Source organism: Falco cherrug, chromosome 1 (assembly GCF_023634085.1).
Source record: "Falco cherrug isolate bFalChe1 chromosome 1, bFalChe1.pri, whole genome shotgun sequence".
Classification (NCBI taxonomy): Eukaryota; Metazoa; Chordata; class Aves; order Falconiformes; family Falconidae; genus Falco; species Falco cherrug.
This window is the reverse complement of record NC_073697.1, coordinates 119,471,518-119,489,926: the sequence shown is the minus strand read 5'-3', so window position 1 is coordinate 119,489,926 and position 18,409 is coordinate 119,471,518. Positions and strand designations below refer to the sequence as shown.

Sequence of the window (18,409 nt, the reverse complement as noted above, 5' to 3'; positions counted from 1 at the left end):
CCGTTTCTCTGATGTCCCATCAGTCCCTCGAGACCCATCCGTTGTCACCAGACCCCTCGGAGCACACTACTAGAAGTGAACATTGCCCAAGACACAGACATATCACCAATGGTGGGGCTGAGGGTCATGATGTACATCTCATTCCTATTTTAATTGATGCAGTGGTACCAGGCATGGCAAGCTCAGCCTGTAATTAAAATTCCAGTGCTAACCCAAAGATACTCCATCGGAAAAGCTGATTGAAAGCAACAATCTCGACCATTCCGCTGGAGCTTCCTGTCTGAGGGCAATCATGTGGCCTACTTGCCCATTCATTCATGGAAAAAAGAGCAAACACTTTAAAGCAAGCCTAATGAAAGAACCGAGCAGCAAGGAAGCAGGTTTCCAAGCACCACAAACCCGTGCTCTGCATCTTGCTCCGGCTGTTTCAGGCACAACCCACCCCTGGCATTCGGGGGAATCTGTTCAGCACGTCGCATCGGGCACTGCACTTGCCAGCGCCGTTCCCTCCTAACTGCTGGGGTCCAAGCCCCGACTTTGCCCTTCCAAGCTCCACGGCAGGGCTAAAAGCTTCAATAAACTTTGTGAGTCTGGTTTTCAACACACAGGTGATTTGAGGGATTTTTTTTTTCCCCTCCTTTTTTTACATTTTTGTATTTTTTCCTAGCGCCTTCCACGTTAAGTCACAACACTGCTTCCAAACCCCACTCCACTCACTTTCCATTAACATGACACCAAAACAAGTAAGCCAAGTTACCTCTCGGAGTGGTGCAAGGTGTTACCGGAGCCCTCGGGCAGAAGATCCTCCTCCAGAACTAAGTGGCCATTCTCCAGGGGTTCCACAGCCCCAGGCGATGGTGTCACCTTGATCCTCTGAATGCTCTGGAGGCAGAGTGCTTGGTGTTCTCAATGCTCAACATCAACTACACGCCTCAGAGGTCAGGAATAAAACTTTATTGTTTTCAGATTTCTTATCTGCGTTCAACCGATCAGTTACCTGTCAAAAGTTGTTTGACATCAAGAGGCCAATTGCCGTTAGCTTTTTGTAACAGTAACCAATTAAAAAGTGGCCACAGTACAAGTTTCACTGGAATCAATCCAGGTATCACACAGATTTGTGGCAGGAAAGCAGAAAGGAGTTTGGTTTGCAAACCAAACAGGAGAACAGTTCTCAAAGTGATTTGATATAAAAGCTGAAAAGGAGAGAGAAGCTCAGGGTAACGTACACAGAAAGAGGTACCATGGGGCAGACGAACCAGCTGATGCCTGCGCCGGTTACTGCACAACCAGGGATCAGGGTTTATGAGGAAATCTGCCATTCAAGACCACGTTTTCTAGAAATTGTCATCTGATGATTAGGTAAGTCTTCTGTGTTTCCTTCAACTCTACACTTTCCCTTCCTTTTGTAAAATCCTCCTGGCCCTTGGCATACAGAGACAAATGGAATTAGCCAGAATACCAGAAATTCCCATTGTGTTTCCATGTTGCAAAAATTAAACACAAAAAGTTCCTCCTCTTTCTCCTACTTCTTTCCAAGCACAGTCCTCTTGAAAGCTGCTTTGTACTTTGAGAACTCACAAATCAGATCAACTTGGAACAAAGAAGCAAACATTCATATTAAAATAATGGGAATTGTTAATTCCCCCCATTCATCTGACATGCACCTTGCATGGAAAATTCCCATGACAACAACAATCCAATCATTTAAAACAGTTCCCTTTCCACCTCTATTAACTCCAATGCCTAAAAATGGAGAAACAACGCAGTCAGGACAACCAGTGCAGAAGAATTAAGGCAGCTAGAACAGATTGTTTCACTTTCCAGCCACAGACCGAGTGAAAACCCAAACATTGCTGGTGGAAACTTCCAAATACTTTATTTAAGAATGGTTCTGCCCACGTGCTGTGGGGTTTTTTCCCTCCCATTTAAGTGATCACTGTTACGAAATTACCCGCATTTTGGAAGTGCCTATCACCACAGCACCTGGGCAATTTATAAAAAAAGCTGTCTGGCATGACAGAGATCTGTCACTCAAGAACTTACTGGTCTCCTGTTGCTTATTCCTCATTTCAGATGTGAATGCTGACCGAGGATGAGTAAAAAAGCAGCAGATGAACTCCAGAAAAAGATCATCTTGTTTTCAGGCAAGGTTTAGATCAGAGACAAAATTAACACCAAGAGACCCAACTTCCCATGAAGAGCAAGGAGCTATTTCTAAAGCCACCCATGGAGCTAGTTTCCCAGGAGAAGGCTTGTAGGAATAGGTTCTATACTGTATTTAGGTATTTAACAAAAAGTGTATCAATAAAGAAGGATCCTGTTGGCCCAGAGTACAAATTCAGGTTATACTCCACCACAACCGGGTAACCATTAAACATTTGGTAAGGTATATGCTATCATTACGCATAAGGAAAGAGGCTCCGTTTTGTCATTTCTGGATGTTACATTTTTTTAAAACACAGAGGCTTCTGGGAGTCAGAAGGGAAAGAGAAGTTAGCCCCCTTGGCTACTGTTTCGTAGCCTTCGTGTAGGCAGCCTCACCTTGCTGGTTTAGTTTTGCATCTATTTCTGCCTCTGTTTCCCCATCACATCCAGATTTCTAGACCAAAATACCAAATTATAGAGTCAAATAATGGGGTGGAGAGAGGAATCAAATTGTACCTATGCCCTGGTCCATGGTACGTAGATGTGTACCAGCCCTGAACAGGCCACTGGTCATAAAGCAAACTCCAGCTTCTCCAAGCAGAATGGAATTTCTCTGTGCTCCAGATTATTTTCAGCTATTTACAGTGTATGTATGTTTCTGAACAGGTTGGTTGTCTTTAATACACTGGGAGAGAATGCAAGTGCACAGACATATACACAGAACACAGGGAAGAAGATGGTAGAACTTCCCTCTGTGGGTTTCAGGTGCAGATATTTGTGTCCTAGAACCTCTTGGAGCTTTTCCTTCAACACAGAATAAAACCTCTGATCCTCAGGGGGTCCTGGTTAACTTTTGAATCCAAAGATGCCCTTTATATAACCCGTGAGGCCACTCTTGGCCTTCTGCTCCACCTTGTCCTCCAGAGGTGGGAAAGCAACATGATTAAGGGCCAGGTCAAAGAACAAGGGTTTGCATGGAATGGGCTGGAAGCCCGGAGGGAAGTGCACGAGGCTGACTTGCTTGCTGACAAGAGAAGGATCCAGACAGAAAGTCTCAAACCGTTCCGAGAGTGGCTGAAAAAGACCGATGCAGAAACACAAATTAAACGCGTATCAAATCAAAGCTGACAATGGCGAAACAAGCAAAGACGATTAAACAGCAACTGGAACAACAGAAGCTGAAATTCTCTTCTGTGACATATTGGGCCCTTGACAATTATTCGAACCCCGTCAAAGCATCACTGCAGGATCTCTGGAAAACCTTCCCATGTGCAGGGAGAAAACTAATAAAAAAAAAAAAAGATGATGCCACACTAGATGCTGCAAGCAGCTGCCTAGCTCCTACCTAAGGAACCAACTCTGTCAGCGACCTTCAGGACTTGCAGAATGAAAACCAGCCTAATAAAATCTCTTAAATACACTAGTCATGACCAAACTCCAGTCAGCATAACATTTCTTGAGTTGTGAGACACATTCAGGTAACAGGTTAGAAGTAATGTTCGTTAAGAACACTACTAGAATTTGCCCAGGCTCTCAGCTCTTACCTTGCCATCCTTGACCTGAGATGGAGACTCGGTCTCATGAGTATCATTTGCATCTGCAAAATTGAAGAAAAAGTGTTAAGAATAACAGACTAGATCTTGGCATAAAGTAAGACTAACCCAGTCCTGTAAGCTTAGCTATGAACCCTGCTTTCTGGGATACAGAAGACCATACTTTCAGCAGAATCCACTGGCTTTCTAGACTAAGAGGATCACACATACTCATCTAGAGCCAACAGCTCTCCAGTAATGGAGTTTTTCCTTCGCATTGTCATAAGAAGCTCCTACAGGAAGCACAGATTTTGAGTTAAGCGCAAAGCAGCAGATGGTAAAACCACAGCGTGGTCTGTTTAAACGGTACTAGGACAATAGAAGACAAGGCAATCCACTACTTATTTTGGGTTTCCAGCAGCAGGCACAGCAAAAGCAGCAGCCCAAGAAATCACACAGTTCATCAATTCCCCCAAAGTTCTGCTAACCTGGTTGACACTGACAAAGAGCAGAGCATCACCACTCTCCCCTTTCTCAGCATTTCTCCCAGCTAGGCAAAACTGGGACGAATAAAGCCAACTTGTTTGCAGTAAAAATAATCAAACATTAAACACAGTGTTCTGTGCAGGTTACCAAAACAGATGCACATCTTCACGAAGTGTTTTTGCATCTCTGGGCAGGCAGCAAGATACCAAATGTCTGGTCACTGGTTGCCTAGCTGCACTACACACAGCTAGAACTGAAAGGGCGGGGGGAGGGTTACAGACATTTTCCAGAGCCAACATAGATCAGAGTGCAGTGGGAAAACCCTTGGAACTTCAGAATTTAAATAGCTGCAGAGCCATTATTCAAGAGACATTAGAGCTCTAGTATAATTCTGCAACTCACCTAATATAGCTGCTGCTTGCAAGGAGTATTTCTCTGCATTGACTTGAGTGATCAGATCCTGAACATCAGGCAGCTCCTAGATCATTAAAAGAAAATCATTTGAGACCCTCAAACGTGCCAGTTTAGGAGTTAGGACAAAGGTCAAACCTGACAAAGAGCTAAGAAATTAAGTCCTAGTGCTGATAAGCCTTCACAGAAGAGAAAAGCTACAGTACAGTCCTTCAGGCACTACAGAAGTTGTATAATAGAAAATGCACATGTGAGAAAAAGTGGTAAATTGTTATGGAGCTGTTACAGCAAGTCTGCCTCTCCTCCAAAGCAAGCGGCCAGTGAAGCATTTCCACATGACCAGGAAGTCTCTACCATAATATGTCAAGAAGTCACACTCGCATTACTCTTCTCCCTAAAGATCAGTCTTGAATTGTAATGGCCTGACTCCTAATTGACAATAAATCCCAGGACAGAGTTTCTTCATAAACTTCAGCTCCCTTCTACTCACAGGACTGGGTTCTTACCTTCAAGCTGTTCCTATAAGGTCCGGCTCCTGACTGAACTTCACGGGCATATTTCTGCACTCTTTCGTATAAAACAAGAGCTTCGCTCCATTTCTTTACCAGGACATAGGACTGCGCAATGAAGAAACACCTGCAACAGCCAAGAGGGGATCCCTGACATGTTTGTTATCCATACCTTCTGCCAACTCAAATGACTGATGTAACAGGAGATACTCTTAAGCAGCACCGGCCAGTTTCCCCTTCACAAAAGGGTAGTGGAAACTGCATTAAAGTCCTGTACAGAACACAGAGCTTTCAACCTTTGAAGATGTAATGCCTGCTCAAGAAAACCTGGCTGTTTCTCAGTCACCTGTAAGCTTTGTACACAAGTGTCTTCAATCCAATCTCTTTTTGGAAGTTCTTGTCCTCTTCTAGGCCAGGAAGTTGTGTCAGTTCCACGAGGTTCTGTGCAAAAGAGAACAACAAATGCAGGCATTTTCCTATGGAATCTGCCAGAGTAAGAGAAAGCTGCCCCTTTTAACAAGTCAACAGTACACTCCCATGGAAATAGTTTCCAGTTTTCTAATTATCAGTATGCTAACTTTGTGAAGAACGCTCATTTAAACTTGTGCAAATTTGCCCTCAGGACAGATTTCCTGACAAAAACCGGAATTAGGACAAAGACTCCTCAGATTTCACATGAAGTAATTTTTTCATAAGGCATTTCCCTTTCCCATTCACAACTGCTTCAGCCACAGGCTCCCACAGTTAATAGAAGCAGTTTCTCACATAAATTTTATGAAGAACAAGTACATTTTAAGTACCTTTAACTGCTACTTTCTCTGGCCAGCAGAAGCTAAGGCAGCTATCAGGGTGCTGCATGAAATAGTTCAAAAACTATTTTTAAAACTGCATTCATGTACAACCAAGGGGACACATTCTAGCAGCATTTTCTGTTCACAATTAGAAGGGGGGTTCTGTGTTTCACGTAGACGTCAAACATCTTCAACAAGGTGATGGTAGGTTGCTCTTCAGACTTCACAGGCAGTTCACTTGCACGGCTATATTTTCTACAATAACTTTTTGTACCAAAATTCTCCAGTTAGTATGAAGAATTAGATTTGTTTCCCCACCATTACCTGCAAAATGATATCATAAAGACGGATCAGGTCCTGAGGCCGTGGTGTGCGCTTGCCATCCTCTTCGGACCGCTGCTGCTGCAGCAGTGCCTTCTGCAGAGACTTTGCCATGCTCTCATTGCGCTTGATGGCTGTTGACAGCTTGATGTAAGTCAAATAACTAAGCAGATAAAATACCATTAGCAGACTGTCAGAACTACTCAGACATTACTCTTTGTTCTGAAAAAAACGCTCCCCCCAGTCTAAGCTGTTACTAATAGCGGGGGGGGGGGGGGGGGGGGGGGGGGCGCAATATCTGAAGGGTCAACATGAGTCTTAAGTAAAATGTTTTCAAAGCTGCATAAATCAGATCCTTATCTGTACAGTCATCCTTTGAGATCTGAGAAGCCCAGAACAAAACCCCATAAAACAAAACCAAACAAAAATAAAATCTTGAGATAAGAACATGACTTCTTCACACTAGTGCAGGCAGCAATGTTTGCCTATTACCTGTGTAAGTACTGGATGTTGGACACCTTCCCAGAATCATTTTCCAAAGAGTGTTCCCGCTGTTTCTGCGGAAATTAAACAAAATACCATGTGATTTACTTAAAACTGGCAGCCAAGGGAAGAAAACATCAGAAACAACTCAAGGTTTGGGTAAATTCGGGAAGTTATAACAGACTTCCAGACAGAAGAATGAGGTCTTCTGCACTGCTATTCACTCTCTCCTGTTCTGAAGAGAATAAAATAAAACATGATAGACACTTCTGCAGCTTTTTATTAAATAAATCACAGTCACTGCTATTGTTAAGCACCTTTAACAATAACAGATCTGTCCCAAAGAAACGCTATGTTGTTGAAAGTAAAACGCTGATGTTTGCTGCTTACCTGGTCTGGTTTCAGATCTTCCCGAACAGCCTGAATGGCATCTCTACACTCACTGAGTAAAGATTCAAACAAACGTTCCTTTGTCTCCTCATTTTCTGCCTAAGAGCAAAGGGAAGTTAAGACAGATATCATAAATTTTTGTCTTTTGCGTCCCACGATGCAAGAATTAACTGAGGAGATTTACACAAATTTAAACCCAAATTATGGCTTTAAGATCCATGGATAGCTAGAACTCCAATCTGTAGCTGCCTGCAGTACGTTCAAGGGGACAAACTGTCCAAAAAACTGTAGCAGCAGTGAAGGCCTAGTGCACACAGCTCTGAGCACCTCCTCCCTGCAACAGCTACCTCCCCAGCAACTCCCTTCCCTTCCAGGATGGCACCCACATTGCTCCGAGAACAGCTGAGGCTGGACTGCACTGTGGGAAAGGCCCCGTAACAGAAGAGCTAAGCATTACTGCACTGGCAAACTACCAATGTAGACTGCTTTTGTTATGCTGACTTAATTTTTCTCACGTGGTAAGAACATGCAGATGATTATCTTCTCTGCACTCCCAGTCTAGTAATGCTCATAGTGGCAATAATTTGTTTGAAGCATTTTTAAAAGTAACCCTGTATTTTAGTAGCAGGAGTCACCGAGTGCTTTTCTGCTGTCACCACAAATTTTGTCAAAAAATGAAGCAGCTTTTAGCCTTCTGCCCCAGAAACAAAATTCGACGACCAACTTTTGAAAAACAGGTTGAAGCTTGACCTCTAATGGACTGGCATATCATGTACCTCATTAAACAATGCACCCAAAACCAAACTCCCATTCAGGTGACAGAAACAGTAAACAGATGGGGATCACAAAACTCAAAAAAAAAACAAAAAAGGAAAAACACACCCAGAAACAAACCTCAACCTCAGTAATCAAAGGAGGGCTTAAAGCGTATCAGCACTGTGTTACATCGCTTCCATGTCATGTAATAGCATAAGATGAACTTTTCTGCAACAAATTTGCAATCGTTCAAATGAATAAAAAAACTGCCTAAAAACATGCTCACTTATTTGCCTCCTGTAGAGAGCTCTGCTGTCTCTGCCTCTCCTCAGGTTTGCAAACCCGTTAAGGAATGTTATTTTTACTCCCTCACAAAGCCTCAGGTATCTCGACCTGAGATGAAGGCATTTTTTGGGTTTGGTGGTTTTTGGTTGTTATTTTTTTTAAGAAAGATTTGCTGCAAGAATTTTTTAAGGTGGGACTGACTACTGAGAATAACCAGAGACGAGTCTGACAGCATTCTCAACCTCACCCAGAGGAGCACAGCAATTTCACTGTACGCACAAAAATGAAAACAGACATAGCTGGATCATCAGTCAAGCACAAACAGGGAAAGGGTTGGGCTGTGCAATGAAACAAAGGCTTTCCTTTCTAAGCAAAACCACCTAAGGTTAAGCTGATTCTACGCATAAGTACACATATGTTCTGATTTGGGAGATATCACATCATAAAACCAGCATACAAGTGCAACAGCTGGTTATTCAAGTGCCCCGACAGAACAGCACACGTTCACCTTAAAGGGATCAAGGGAACTGATCCCACTTAATCCACTTCTGAAAGTCTAGGGGTGCTCACTTCTAATTTCTTCTTTGTTCCAAAACACTGTGTATCATCTCTGAAAGTTATTACCACCCATTTCTGTTACAGTCCTAGTTACCAGAGATGACCACAGAATCCTTGAGGCAATACCAGACAGGAGCACGCTTCCGTTGCTCTGCCCTTTAGCCTTCTCACTTCTACCTGGTTAGTCAACGGGGCCCCTTAAAATCATCCAAGTCTACAAAAGGGCTGAAATAAGTAATTTTAAGCTTGGATTTCTATGTCAATTTGGCTTACTTATTCTGTTTCTCCCATTACCAGTAAGATACTGAAAGCAACTGTATAATTGCACTGAAAATCTTGATTTTTACACAAAACTCACATTTGCGTTCGCTTCTAATCAAACCCTGAAGAGCACTGCTGTTCTGTTAGTGTTCCGACTTAGGGAAGACTAGCAGAAATGTGCCAAAGATCCCAGAAACCACAATGCATCCAGCTGAAGCTGAACTGCCCATCACAGCTGACACAGCAACTGCAGAACTGCTTTCAAAAGGCCAACTTTTAGCCCTCTGGGAATGTAAATACTGCTGCTGCGTGCTCAGCTCTCACCATTACTAGTTGTGACCTGGTAGCACAGAACTCCTCTGTTTAGTGAGGGCTTCCAAAGAACACAAAGCAAGATGAAAACAAATTCACATCACTGTTCTGCCAGAGCTTTATGGAACAAAGAGGGCCGACTGCTAGCCTGGCAGGGTGGAAATTAGACAAGGGAACATGGAACTCTAAGCTGCACTTCCACCTCCTGGCCATACCGATGTATTACCTACAAAAAAATATAAATTCAGCAACATACAATTTGTAACGTTACAACAAAAACTGGTTAACCCTAATGTTTTCTACCCAGCCATACCATGTTTATCCTACTCACGCTATCTTCTTAGCACTGTCTCCTGCTGTGGCCCACTTGCCTTATACCTTTGTAGGGTTTTCATTTTATGATTTAGATTTCTATTTATCATTATTCTGGTGATAAATGATTTTTAATGCTGCAAAAATCCCATCTTTTGTAGCGACAATTGTTACTAAAGATCCTTTCGCTGCCTTTTCAAACAGCAACGGTGCTCTATGCAGCCACTGGGAAGCAGAATGCACCATCTGGGCACCGTTTCCAAGGAAAAAGTCCCATGTGGAAAACTTGGCTACAATACTAAAGACATGCATAGCATGTGCCATTACAAGTGTTCCAGAACTATTACGTTTGAAATTGATTCATTCAGTAACCCTCCTCCTGCTTCTGAGGATTTACATAAGTCAGGAAGAGACTGCTATAAATCTCATAGCACCTGTTTCACCTGGCAAATTGCTTTTTGTTGCTGAAAAACTTGATCGATATATGTCTTTTTTCTTCTGGTTGCTCTGAAGTCAGAGCATTTAAGCAAGATACTTAAAAGAAATCAGAACAGTAATTCAAAACCAGTTACTCTTAAAATTGTACTTTTCATTTCTGAGTGACTTACAAATAGTAACGGTTATCATCCTGCCACTGAAAGGAGCACAGAATGTTCAAAAGAGCAGTAATACTCAGAACAGATCTCCCAGACTACCAGTTAGTAGATTGTGGGAGCTATCCCCAGCTGACACTTCAGCTTTGGGTTTTAGTCAATATTCCCACTTTTACTTTTAGCCTTCCAGCCCCATGTTTGACAAAATGCCTTTAGTCTAAGCATCATGTATTATCTTGCACACTGAAGGAAAGAGGAGAGTTAGAACGCTGGCACTGGTGATGGTTTCATTTCTGGGTTACCTGAACAATCGCTGCTTCGTTGTCTGCCAGCCCCAGCAAGAAGATCCTCACTTTGTCTATCTTCACTGGAACAGTTCTTCCTCTCCACTCCACCTCGCTCATCGTGGCTGCCTGCTTTGCTCGAGTTTGGGTAATCAAAGCCTGCAGAAAACAGACTTAACTTAACGAGCTTGAACTTTAAGGTATCCAATACTGAACCTTTCAAATTCACGATAGACTTGACTATTCTGAAATGAAAGGACTTTTTAGGAAAGTGTGGTTTCCCATAGAGCCCATGCTTGCTTGCTCACTGCCGACACGTTTTGGCTCTCGACTGGTGTGCTGCAGCAATATTTGTGTTCAACAGAGTGATAATGAATGTTTCAACTTGAATCATGCAGTTAAGTTACCTCCAGTTTTTCTGCAAGAAGACCTTCAGTGCCACCAGACCTCAGTCTCATCTGCATCAACTCATTCATGGCAGACTGGTCACCTGAAAGAATTAACAAATCAAGATCACATTTCCATCCCAGTTCACGAATTATTTTAATACAGAAAAGCTAATCAATAGATTTTATACTAGCAACTTGGGACAAATAGAATAAATTTGCAATTTCATTCTGACTTCATAAGCAAACTAATGCAAAATGGCATTTTGCCTTTATACATAAAACCACATGCACTGTTGCACAATGACTGTATTTCTCCAGTGCTAAACTGACCCAGAATGTGTGCAGAATTTGCCCAAAACATTATGGACTCATGACACTTGGACCAGTATTTAATTATCAAGTCAATATTCCTTTCCTGTGAACAAGCTTTGCTCTTTGTTGGTGACAAGGTACTCCCTCCCTTTCCTTACCAATATTATAGGCACAGTAGCGAATGTTGGGTGAGATCTCTTCCACACGCTGGTTATACAGCACAGCTTGTTCTTCTGTGAAAGCATTAGCCAGTTTTTCATATATGGTCCTACAGCAAAGAATAAACATTAACACTGCAATAGGTGTTGATTTGTGAGATGTTATCTTAAGGGAAGAGTTTGTGTCTCTACTCTGTCGGATGGTTATTTCTTCAGCAGTACCTCCTAGTTAAGTGCATAACTAACTAAACAACTCAGAGTTGCTGTATGTACAATATATAAACTTACCAGACTGATCCAGCATTATTTGCTAAATGAAGCCAGTAAAGTGTGGGAACTCACTTGCATTTGTTGAAAGCCTCCATTGCTGCCTTCCACTCCTGGTGTTCAAAACGAAGCATTCCTGTGAGGTAAGCCATGTACGCCTGCAGACAGTGCAAGGGCAAGTTATTTCCCCAAGACAGACAGTCCAGTTTGCACAACCTTTAGTATGAAGGCTGCTGCAATGCCTACAGTTAAGTGCCTAAGCCTTGCCCTATTCATCTGGTCTTTCCACAGAAGACAGCTGATTTGGATTACGGGTTAAGAGCTACCTGCCTTTTTTTTCTTTTAACCGACATTGCTACATTTCTAAGGAGACAAAATGAAAGATGTTTCTTGCTTGCTATGCAATCAAACATGGCCCACTGACATCACAAAGCTTTTCCCCCCCCCAGCAATAAGCTACAAAACAGCAGTTTAAATTAACCAAGTATACCATTGCAGCTCCTTGTTCACAGAGGCCAATATCACAACACAGCTGCTTTCTATGTTCCATGAACCAAAGCTACAATTGCTCTAGGTGGCTACTTTAGGGCACTTAAGAACAGATAAGCACAGTTTCTTATGCTGTGTTGCATCACTTTAGCCTCAATTCTTTTTTTTTTTTTAATTAAACGATTGTCCTTGCTTTGAAGAACAGTAATTAGATACACTTAATAAACTCCTAAACACCAAGTCCTCATCTTGGCTGGTGCCACTGGTTATTTCTGCAATTCCAGCAGCTGCATTAACAGTAAGTCCAAGCCATTCAAAGGGAGACATTATCCAGTTCGAAAATTAGTCAATTTTGATTATCTATTGCTAGATGAGAATAATCTCTTCAACCAAAATCCAAAGGTTTCTTGTTCAGCTTTTGCTGTAAAACAAGAGCAACGTATCAGTGGTTACCTGAGCTTCCAGCTTTGTTTTGGCATCCACCCGGTTACTTTCACACAGTCGTTCCAGCTCCTCAGCATGTTTCACAGCTTTGCGCAGGCGAGACAGCAAGTGAAATCGTTTGCGAGGCTCTGTGTTTGCTTCCTGTTTCAGCTGCATGGCGTAACTCCAGGCTCTCTCTGCATCCATCAGAATCAACAGCAAATACCTAAAGGGCAAAGGAAAATTAATGAAAAATAATGACATTCAAACAAGTATTACCACATCACCACTAGTTCTTTGCCATATGATCTGCAAAGTTTGGTAACAAAAGTTTAGCTTGGTTAGTAAGAGGTAGATGGTTTTATTTCTTAACTTTCCAAGTGCACAAATTCCTATTACTCCTAACTGTTTTCTACTGTATTTCTCACTACAGAAATGTAATTACCCAACCGAGGAAGAGAATACGGTATCACTCTGTAGCGCCACAAGACGTTGCAATGACAAGGGAATTATGATTTCAGGTCACTCTTGGTTTACCCATATTGGAACACTGGTTCAATACGGGTAAACATGTCTGCTTTCCCATCAGCTAATGCTATAACGCATCTGGCTTCATAACAAAACAGGTGAAGACAACAGCATGTTTTCTTTTCCCCACAACAAAAGAGACGACAGCAGACATTTCAATTGTTTCTAGAAGACAGGAAATGAGCCCAAGATCTTGGCTATTCTCTACATATTCTGTCAGACAAGCATTCTGCCAAATTCTGAAAATCTAAGTAAAACCTGCAATCCAGTATTTCTGTTCAAAGGGAAGGAATAATGTCTCCAACCTTGCTGGCTACATTACCACCATTTACAAGGCTACCTTGCAACAGATCTGAATAAGCATTTCCTCCTTAATATCGAAGTAGTTTACCGATTATGAGAAGAACCCATTTTAGCAACTATGAGGGAAGAGACAGAACTGGCTGTTGCTGCTCCCTCTTCTCCTACTTGTTCACATGATGAAGCAGGATCTGAACAGTGCCTCTTCCTCCTGCACTGCAACCTGAACTTTCATCTTTTATTGGTATCAACAACATACATCTCTAAAAGAAACATTTCTGAGTATATTTTACAGAACAGTTTTCCACCACCACATCACACGCAATTACCGAAATGAAAGAAACTATTCACTTATATACTGAATGCTCGATTCCATCCAGTGACTGTACCTGTTGTCTGAGAGAATCTCCTCAGTTACTTTCTTCCCAGTGAACTTGTGCCTGTTTCCCATCTTGAAGTTAAGAGTTTTACGGAGCCGCCTTAGCCTGCGGGAGCAATAACCCCTAAAGAAAAGATGATCACAGTCAGTTTGCCCAAAGAACAACTTTGCTTCTGTTTGCTGCTTTCTCCCACCAGAAAAAAAAAGGACTAAAGGCTGTGACAGGCAATGTTTTAACAACTAAGAATGCCATATATGACATACAGGTAGTTTCTGAACTACCTCTTACTGTAAGCCAGCAGCTAACAGAATACAAGAAACATAATAAGACATGTAATAATTTTTAATCTGGAAAAATCTAATTGCTTTATGTATGTTTATTGAATGCTCAGTTCTGGAAGAGTATAGCGATTATCTGTGAGGAGTTAACAAACAAGCTCTTAAAAGGCAATAGAGAAACAAGAGCCAGCCTGTACCCTCCTAAATGGAACAGTCACAGCACATCACATCTAATGAAAAAAAGCATACATTGCTTCACACAACGCACCCTATGAAGGGGTATTTACTTGGCAGATCATTTTTGTTGCCTGCTACAGTGGATTTGCATTTTATATGAAGTTAGCCAAGACACACCAGTGACTCCAAGACACGCACACTGTTTACTAACCTGTACCTCTGGAAGTCTCCGTGTCTTAAACCGTGCTGCTGCTGAGACTCCTTCACAATCTGAAGGACTGCAATTTGTGTTAAGGCAGATAGACAGAACTGTAACCAGTTCTGTTATTTTGGCGTAGAATGAAGAAGGGAACCCTATAGGTTCCATTAAACAAATGTACTTCGGACAGAGCAGCACCCAAAAACATCATAAAAACAAAAAGTTGAGAGAACTGATGGTCCTAAAAGACCTCATGCCTTCACTGCTTACTTCAGAGCTTTATGACTGCCAAGGCCAGGACTAAAACATACCACAAGCACTTCATCTTACAAGCCACCATTAGAATCTTGCTGTTGCTAGAGCTCGTTTCAAGATAAGCTATGCCAACAGACACATCTAGGCTAACAGAACTGACTACCCTAGCTACACTATACCGCCTCCGCAATCACACTTGTGACACAGTTTTGTTGGCAAAATTGAAAGAGAGAACAGCTTTCCAGCCCTTAAACATCCCATCTCTCAGGAAAATAAGTACACCGAACAGAAACACTGCTGCCTTCCTGACGCAGCTTCCACAAACAAACTGCTTTCGGACAGAAAACCTCATAAAAGCTTATGGGAAGTATTCAGGGGGCTTATTTTCTACCCCATTTTTCAACACATTTCCAGTCTTCCTGCGTATTACTGTAACAAGTACCCTCTGACAGAATGCACTGCCCTGTGACTTGCAGTAGCATCCCTATCCATCCAGTATCTGCATGACTTTCATCCAGTCTCTACAGTCTTTAGCATATTTGCTGATTTCCGAGCATCCTGTACTTACTTTATTCACTTAGTTATGCTACCAAATAAAATCACGCTGTATTCTAGTAAGTCAGCTGATGTTTTTAACTCAGTTTACAAGGCAGATTATTTTGTAATACAAAATCTCCATCATAAACAAGAACTCTCTGTGCTGTATGCTTTATACCCGAGAATTTCCCCTTTACGCTTTACCAAGAAGCCTTAAGAAAACCCCACAAAACCAGAACCAGACTATACAATGACCCCACCAAAAGAAATACTATTTCTATACCTAGAGAAAAAGAAACTACCAGACTTAAAGTTTAGAAGAGCAGATGCCTATTAAAGTGTTTTCTTGGAATTACACCTAAAAGAAAGTCTCTTTAGTTTAAGTACTAAAAAACTGCATTCACAGTTATCATACTGAATTAGTTTGCACTTGTAGAAGAGAAGTCATACTGCAATGTCTCAACACAGCGATCCCTGTTCTTGCTGTCTACCTAAGGGTTTTTTTCAGACTGTTTTTTATCCTGTGCAACTACTCGCTGAATTCATATCCCCTATATTACTTAGTTTTTCATTGACCTAGGTGTTCCTAACATTATCAGGGCAAACGTCCACATCTCACTCAAGTTACTAACTTTACAACACCTGCTACACACTAAATGGAAAACTGCAACCTTATTTCATTTGGGTTTTCCTCTTACCCAGAAGATAAAACTCAGCTCAACCACAGCTGTGCAGCTGGACTAGTTTCACATGAAAGTTTCACATGCAAAAATGCCACTAGCTTTTACGTGCCGCATCAGATTCTAGAAGCGCTAAATCTGAAGGAGCCAGTTTGCCATCTCAGCATATTTGTTAAGATTTATTTTACCCATTGTTGCCCACTTCAGCCATTAATACTACCACCGGCAGACTGCTGACAGCCTACTCTCATCTAAAGCCCGCAGCCTAGCACAGAGTTCTGCTTTGAAGGCTGACGACAGCTGCCACACGGTTCGGAAGAAACTGCAGAGGTAAAGAACAAACCCACAGTTCGGAGATGGACAGCGGACTCCCCTGTTTCACCCAAACCAAACCCCCACCGCCAGGGCCGGCCGGGACCGCGGGGCTCACAGCCCGGCTCCGCCTGAGGCCCCGCGGCCTGCGCCCACCCGCCGCCCCGGCACAGGGCAGTGCAGTGCAGCCCCACCGCCCCCTCCCGCAGGGAAGCCGAGGGGGCCGTGCCCGCCCGCCCGCGGCCTGAGCCCCGCGCTCCCCACCGCGGCCGCCACATCCCGCCGCCCACGGGGCCGGGCCTGCCACGTCCCCCCTCCGCCGCCGCCGCGGCACAGGATACTCTCCAGGCCCAGGCTGTCGCCGAAGTTACCGGCCTGCGGCCCGGTCGGCCTCTCGTTCTCCTTGTTCTCCTCCGCGCCGCCGCTGCCGGCGCCGCCGCCACCTCCCGCCCCGCCGCGACCCCCGCCGGGCGCCCTGCCGCTCCGCCGCCATCTTGAGCGCGAGCCGCCGCCGCCGCGCTGCATCATGGGCCGGGGGAGGGGAGGCGCGCGCCGAGGCCATGACGAGCGCGGCCGCCGCGGGGGCGGATGGGATAGGGGAGGATGGCCGGGGGGGGGATGGCTCCCGGGGGGGGTGATCCGGGGGCGTGCTCGCCCCTCGGGATCGCACAGGGTTTAGTGACATTCCTCGGGATCGAGCCCTCCTGCCCCTGCCCCCCTCACGCGCTCCGGGGCTGCCCCCCCGCCCCCCCCCCCCCCAGGATTGGGGTCCCCAGCCCTGTCCCCCTCCTCTACCTCAAGGCTGAGTCACCAGGATAAACCCCCCAGCCCTGACCCCCTCACCCACCCGGAGCTGACCCCCCCCAGGGTCACCACCGGCCCCATGACCACCCCCCCAACCCTGACACCCTCACCCACCCTGAGGAAACCACCTCCCAGCCCCCTCCTCTGCCCCAGTGCTGAGCCCCCAGCCCAAACCCATTGCCCACCCTGGGCTGACCCCCCCAGGCTTCCCCTTATCCCTGCTGAACCCCTGGCTGAAAGGGCCGGCTCTGCCCTGCTCAGCATCAGCCAGGCAGCTGAAACTCGGTGAAACTGTCTTTCCCAGTAAAATAAGCGTATTTTGGGGTGTGGGCTTGGAGGCCCTCAGGAAAGCTGCTCTGCAGGGCTGGCTCTGAGGCGTTCACCTCCCTTGAGCTGGCTGAGCCACTGCAGGAGGCTCAAGCAAATGGCGGCACCATCATTAGCCAAGCATCCCAGGAAAGGGCCGAGGACGCGCCCGTGGCTGTGGGCTCAGCATCAACCAGCATCAACCCTGGCAGCTGGGGGTCCCTGCAAACCCAGAAACGGTGGGTCCCACCAGGCTGCTGTGGGGTAAGGGGGGACATGCACACCCCGGTCCCCAGCCACCCCAGGCACCTGTTTCTGGGAGCAGGGACTCGGTCTGGTCCCTGCGGAGGGATGCTGTGCGTGGCCGGTGCTGAGCCACCCGCACTGCTGCAGCAGTCCCAGGGGAGCCTCTGCTGCCCTGGGCACCTTCCCAGGGCACCGGGGGAGCCTCTGCTGCCCTGGGCACCTTCCCAGGGCACCGGGGGAGCCTCTGCTGCCCTGGGCACCTTCCCAGGGCACCGGGGGAGCCTCTGCTGCCCTGGGCACCTCTGCTGGTCCGGGCAGCCCTTTCAGAGAGGGGTTAAACGCCCACAGGCCAAGCATTAGCCAAAATCTCCCACCTTCAGCCACAGTACCTGCAGGGCAGCAGGGAACATCTTCACCCCTGTATGACTGTAAAAGAAGAGACCCTCTGTTGTTATTTAAAAGCACCTCCCTGCAGCTATTTAAAGGTATAAACCTGAGCAAAACAGTTAAGACCAGCGTTTAAATATTAAATATTTGAACCAAGCTTTGAGATACTTCTTTAGGGACAAACACCAAACTGTGGGGTTTTTTAATACCTGCTATCCTAAATACTTAAATTGTTGCTCTTCTGCCCTTCAGAGGGCTCAGCTATGACCTCTTATTTCTGATTTCAAAGCTCTCCTTCCCTCTCGCGGACCTGAAAGCTCAAAGGCGAAAAAGAAAACCCGAGACCTCAAGCCATGGCTTTCCACTGCAAACCTTTTAAGCCGTTTCTGCCTGCTCTGGGTTTCCACCGCATCTCCCAGGGATCCCATCTAAACCAAACCGTGTTCCAGAACGATGCTTGAACCCAGCAGAGACATTTCAACTGAAGCATGTTTTACAAACAACAGCTCCTCTCTCATGGCCGTGGTGGTTCGGACAGGCTTGATTTAGGTTG

At 44.8% G+C, this 18,409-nt stretch overlaps 1 protein-coding gene across 1 annotated transcript; it reads right to left on the bottom strand.

The window, feature by feature from the left end:
• Window positions 1-939: 939 nt before the first annotated feature.
• On the bottom strand, window positions 940-16,655 carry SRP68 (signal recognition particle 68). Its single transcript, XM_055724058.1, has 16 exons — window positions 16,455-16,655; window positions 14,342-14,408; window positions 13,685-13,798; window positions 12,498-12,693; window positions 11,631-11,713; window positions 11,289-11,398; window positions 10,837-10,919; window positions 10,448-10,588; window positions 7,069-7,167; window positions 6,688-6,752; window positions 6,199-6,358; window positions 5,430-5,524; window positions 5,081-5,210; window positions 4,566-4,641; window positions 3,690-3,742; window positions 940-3,219 (listed from the first exon to the last, which is right to left on the bottom strand). Exons 1-16 carry the CDS (start codon window positions 16,639-16,641, stop codon window positions 2,992-2,994), a joined length of 1,887 nt encoding a protein of 628 aa, XP_055580033.1. The 5' UTR covers window positions 16,642-16,655; the 3' UTR covers window positions 940-2,991.
• Window positions 16,656-18,409: the final 1,754 nt, after the last annotated feature.

Coding starts and splice junctions, on each gene's coding strand:
- SRP68 (XM_055724058.1), bottom strand. CDS start 16,641: ATGATGCAGCGCGGCGGCGGCGGCTCGCGCTCAAGATGGCGGCGGAGC. Junction 11,399..11,630: donor GAGGCTTTCAACAAATGCAA/GTGAGTTCCCAC, acceptor TCTTTGCTGTAG/GACCATATATGAAAAACTGG. Junction 5,525..6,198: donor TTTATGATATCATTTTGCAG/GTAATGGTGGGG, acceptor TCTTTTGCACAG/AACCTCGTGGAACTGACACA.